The sequence below is a fragment of the Hypomesus transpacificus genome, chromosome 15, assembly GCF_021917145.1.
Source record: "Hypomesus transpacificus isolate Combined female chromosome 15, fHypTra1, whole genome shotgun sequence".
In the NCBI taxonomy this organism is placed as follows: Eukaryota; Metazoa; Chordata; class Actinopteri; order Osmeriformes; family Osmeridae; genus Hypomesus; species Hypomesus transpacificus.
In genome coordinates, this window is record NC_061074.1 from 453921 (window position 1) to 459150 (window position 5230).

General features: G+C 49.4%; 1 protein-coding gene across 1 annotated transcript in view; it reads left to right on the forward strand.

Annotated features, from left to right (window-relative positions):
- The first annotated feature begins 4117 nt into the window (after positions 1-4117).
- The window catches only part of hepacama (hepatic and glial cell adhesion molecule a), a 3227-nt gene continuing 2114 nt past the window's right edge, over positions 4118-5230 (forward strand). Inside the window, exon 1 of the mRNA XM_047035782.1 lies at positions 4118-4424. Within this exon, the coding sequence (XP_046891738.1) occupies positions 4316-4424 (109 nt within the window). The 5' untranslated portion in view covers positions 4118-4315. The remainder of the gene's footprint in view (positions 4425-5230) is intronic.

Here is a 5230-nt window from a genome sequence, read left to right on the forward strand (position 1 = left end):
TTTCAATGTCAGATTTTCTTTAGAAATAGATTTCAGCTGAGCTCTAGCCTTTTGCTCTATGTTGCATCATTTCCTGCCTTGCTCAGCCAATGGTCATCCTCATCTAGTGCTATTAGCTGGATCAGTACACTCCCTGGTGCCTACAGTCACAACCTGGTTGTCAAGGCCACCACTGACACTAAAGCTTCCTAAACAAACAGGAAGTAAACACAAGTTTCTAGGGTCACACAGAATTGTAAGACAATCTGAGAAAATGGGGGTTGTAATGTATCTATATGATTCCATGTTTCATGACATGGTAAATGTTACACTGAGGCCAGCCCTAGGGCATGCTAACCCTGCAGTCTGCCCTTCTCTGTCTCTGTAAATGGAAGCCATGGACTGGGGGAAGCCCACTGGGGGTTCTCACCAGCTAATGAGGACCATATACAGACCATGAATAAAATATACACTGCTGTGTACCTGGAGCCATGGAGCCATAGTGTACATTAACCTCATCAAGTCTGGGAAACCTTTCCCTTTCTTTTTTTATCATCCCTGGAAGGTCAGGCTAGTTAGGTTGACTGGATAGCCCACTACTGAGGTGCCCACGACTTCAGGACTCCTGGCATGTCATTGATAACCCAGTCAGTTGTCATTTATGAAATAACACCGGCAATGCTCCAAGATTTTAATGACTTTTGCTTGGTCGATGAAGTGGAACTCAAAAGTGCGTCACTGGATCGACTCGACCGGCTCAGACTAGAAGAATTGTGAGCGTGAGAGTGACTCTCCAGACAGCTGCACTCCTGTTCAGCCATGACGGCAGCTTCCTGTACTCTGAACACGACTGCTAATTGGAGAGTGTAAACAACCAGGCTGCAGAGAAGCAGAGCCACATCGATGGATACGGTCTCCAGGGAAACTTCAGGAATAACTCGCATCCGATGACACGCACACAAACACACATGCAGACAAGTCAGCGTGGCTTGCTGTATTTTCTGTTTGCCTTGTTACTGTAAACCTCTGTGCTGCGTCACTGCGGAGGCTCAGGATCAAAGTGCTGCGATTAGTGTCAGGTGGTGTCTCCTTCTCTGATGGCTTGGTTGTGTGTTTACCATGCTAACGGGTGCATGGTGGTCTACCCTCCCACACCCGGGGAGAGGCTGGGAAAGAGGCCGGGAAAGAGGTTAAGAGAGAGGCTGGGAGGGAGACCGAGGGATGGGCTAAGTAGAGGGTGAGAGAGAGGCTGGGAGGGAGACTGAGGGATGGGCTAAGTAGAGGGTGAGAGAGAGGCTGGGAGGGAGACTGAGGGATGGGCTAAGTAGAGGGTGAGAGAGAGGCTGGGAGGGAGACTGAGGGATGGGCTAAGTAGAGGGTGAGAGAGAGGCTGGGAGGGAGACTGAGGGATGGGCTAAGTAGAGGGTGAGAGAGAAGCTGGAAGTGAGAAATGAGCAGGAGCATTATCAGACTCCCAGCTCTCCCACGCTCACACCCACTCACATCTGAGCCTCAGCCCTGCACAACACAACACACACACACACACTCAGGCAGTCTGGTACAGACATACGCAGACCAACACAAACACACATAATGGACATGCTCAGGGTTCCATCACCAGCTGCAGCAGCAGGGAAGGCTTCATTTAACTAACAGACGTAAAACTGCTTTTCTCCATGGCAACACAAAGGCAAGACAGCTCTTCCTCATCCACTGTTCCCTTCTCCCCCCATCCACCTCTCTTTCTCTCACCCCTCCATCTACATACTGTACCTATCCCTTCTATTGCATCTCTCTCTCCCTCTTTTTTTTGCAAAACTCCACCTCTGATGGCTCCATGTGAGCTTGTCAGCTCAGTTTAATTACTGCTGGTAAAGAATCAATACGAAATACATACACACACACACACACTACACTCTCTCACACACAAACACACAGCCACAAATGCACACAGCCACACACACCCACACACACCCACACACCTCTAAACATAACATACCATCTCCAGGAAGCTGTCAATTAAAATTGAAAAATAGTTTGGAGGGTATTAGCAGGTCTCATGTTGAACACAATGAAACTTAGATTTGTTTTTGCTTGACACACAACTGGTTTAGAAAACAACAAAAACACATTGGATTATTGACTATATCTCCATTGGGAAGAATCAAAACATCTGTGTGAACCATTGTTCCCTCCATTTCCTCCCCCTCCTCCCTCCTCCCTCCCTCCCTCCCTCCCTCCCAACTGTCCTTCCACCTAACTCCCTTGGAAAGAAGAAGTAGGATAATCATAAGAAACCAGTCTGAAGTTATATGCGATGAAAGTTTGACAGGAACCCTTTCTGAGGGAATCTGAGGTAATGGCCATCATCACAACCCTGAAATGACAGCATGTCCCGTGTGTTGCTGTGTTGTTCAGGTTCCGTGTGTGATGACAGTCTGAGTCACACACAGTCATGCAGGCACACACAAGGTGTCATGACAGTGAAGATACTGTACTCTCTTTCTCTCAATCTCTCACACAAACATATCATCTCTCTCTTTCTCTCTCACACACACAGAGACACACAAACACACACACTCTCTCTCTCTATTCCCCTCTCTCACCCCATTGCCCTTTTCTCGTCCTCTCCATCGACGTGGAACGATTCTCTCTGATTTAGAGCCTTTAGAAGATGAGAGGCCAGAGGGTGGGCCACCGTTCCCCAACATGCTCCCGGGCAGTGCGAGAGCGTGGCCCCCCGACTTTGATCTGAGGGAGTACAGAGGAAAGGGACGAGAGCAAAGCACTCTGGGAGATTTCCTCCAGCAGCTGCAGCCGACCTGAGTGACATTCGTCTAACTCCTGATCACAGCTCTCTTTGTAGCTCTCTCAGACTCCCTCCTCCTCCCCCCCTCTTCATTCTTCTACCCCTCCACCTCTTCCACCTCCTTCCTCCTCTTCTTTTTCTTCCTCTTCTTCTTTCTGCTTCTCCTCTTCACTATCCTCTTTGCTCCTCCTTCTCGTCTTCCTCCTTCTCGTCTTCCTCCTCCTCCATTTAGTGCAGACGATTGTGGGTGAGTTCCCTCTCATGTTTACGTGTGTCACCATCAATCCCACAGACGCGGCCTGCGGCCTCACTTTGATCCGACGAGACATAGAGTGACACTCGGGGTATTGCATGAACTCTGACACATCCGAAACGAGCCGCGACGCGAGCTTCCCGCTCATCCTGCTGCAGTCAGATAGACAGATGGATTTACTGCACGGGGCAGCACAGCCGCATGAGCAGGAGAAGATCAGCCGTGACGAGATGTGTCGTGGTGTGTCTGATCTCTGCCTTCCCAGAGCAGGTCCTCCTGGTCTGTTCAGAACTTGGTTGTTTGCTGTTCTTACTGCGCCACCTAGAGGGCACTCTGGAAACAACACACGCCATGTGTGAAAAACAGGAGCGTGCTTGTGCGGACTCTGTGTGTGAGGATACTTGTGTGTGCATGTGTGTGCGCACCCAAGTAAGTGCATGTGTGTGCGCACCCAAGTAAGTGTGTGTGTGTTTGCGCGCACAAGGGCTGTTGCTTGGCAGTAGGAATTGAAAACAGGGCAATAAATCGAGGGCTTATTGTCAGTCTTTGGAGGGGGTCGGGGGGGTGGGGGTAGAGAGGGTGCTTAGAAGAGGCAGGGGAGGTGGTTGTTTTTTCATTTCAGAGCTTCAAGTAGATTCTTTGCAGAGACGCTTTAGTTCAGTTGGAGTGCACCTCTGCAGGGATTCCAGGAAAGCAACTGAATCAATTTGTTTTGCCGTACGCTATTGTTTGCATTCATTCCATGTATCTTCAATCTAAACTATCTGAAGACTGATGCTTATATAATTTGGGATATGGGTGATTTAGTCCGGAAACAGAGCGATGCATTTCAGCTGAAACAGGAAGTAAACATTAGTTAGACAGAAACAGAGATCAACAAACAACTTGTGCTGCACTCTTAGGTCCGGAAACCCGTGATGAGGTAGAACAGAAGGGCCCATCTACGTCTGTCATACATAGAGGCAACAAACACACACAGAAAGGCAACACATACACACACACACACAGGCAACACATACACACAGAGACGCACACACACACACACACACACACACAGGGCTGTTGTTAGGAGGGTTGAGAGAGGGAACAGAGGAGAGCAGGGGAGGAGAGAGAGAGGCACTGAGCAGGCTGGCAGATCAGTAAAGCAGACAGTCCTCAGGCAGAACAGCCCGGAGGAGAGAGGAGGAGAGGAGCGGAGGAGAGGAGAGAGAGAGACGTGTCTGGAGTAGCTAAACCATGTTTGGGCGGCGTGAGAGATACTCAGCAACCCCAAGATGAAGACTGAGGAGGAGAGCAACTCTGCAGACCCCCCCACACACAGCCCTTATCCATGTCATCTGTCTGGCTTTCAACTCCTCATTCTGATTCTGATTCTCCCCTCAGGTAACTACTGCTCAAACTTAACAACTCTGACACAACTTTGGACGAGAACAACACTTGAGGATTCGTTTGGTTTGTGTGTTTGCTCCGGAGACTACATTCACTTAGTGAAGTCTGTAAAGTTGAGAGGTGTCTTGTCAGAGGCCTGCATATGTACCGACAAATTTGAAGGATCTTGTTTTATAGGATCAATAACAAAGCTGTTTAAATTCAACAATGACCTTACTTGTCGTAAAGCTAAATAACTGAATCTTTTCTCTACATTACACACTTCTTGAGCACTGTGTCCGAGCTGATGAGTACAGTGTCATATTGTGAGTAAGTGATGTAGAATCCAGTACATCCCAGTTGGTGTTGTTGGGCTTACTTTGTCCTGGCAGTGCCTCGCTGCTGGGTGGACGGGCTCCAAAAGGCAGCTCTATTCAGGCCTGCAGCTGGGCTGGACAGGGCCAGGCTGGGACTATCTGGGGGATGGGGGAAGGGAAAGGGGTTGGGCAGAGGCAGGGCCAAGGGCTGGGATTGGAGTTGAGGCTAGGGCTGGGCTGGACTGAGGTTGGGGCAGGGGCAGAAGAGGGAGATGTGTAGCTTAAGTATTGTAGGTTGTCCGGAGTTTTGTTGTTGTTATCTGAGGGGATAGGATGAGGCAGGGACCTGGAAGAACCTGGTTGGATCCAAACAGCTTGTTCAAGCAGGCCTGGACGGCGGGTTGTGTGGCTGTGTGTTGGGTTGTGTCATGCTGCTGTTAACAGAATCACTAGACCCTGTGTCTTTGTCCCTGTCTGCTCAGTCACAAAGAGCATCTCTCTCTC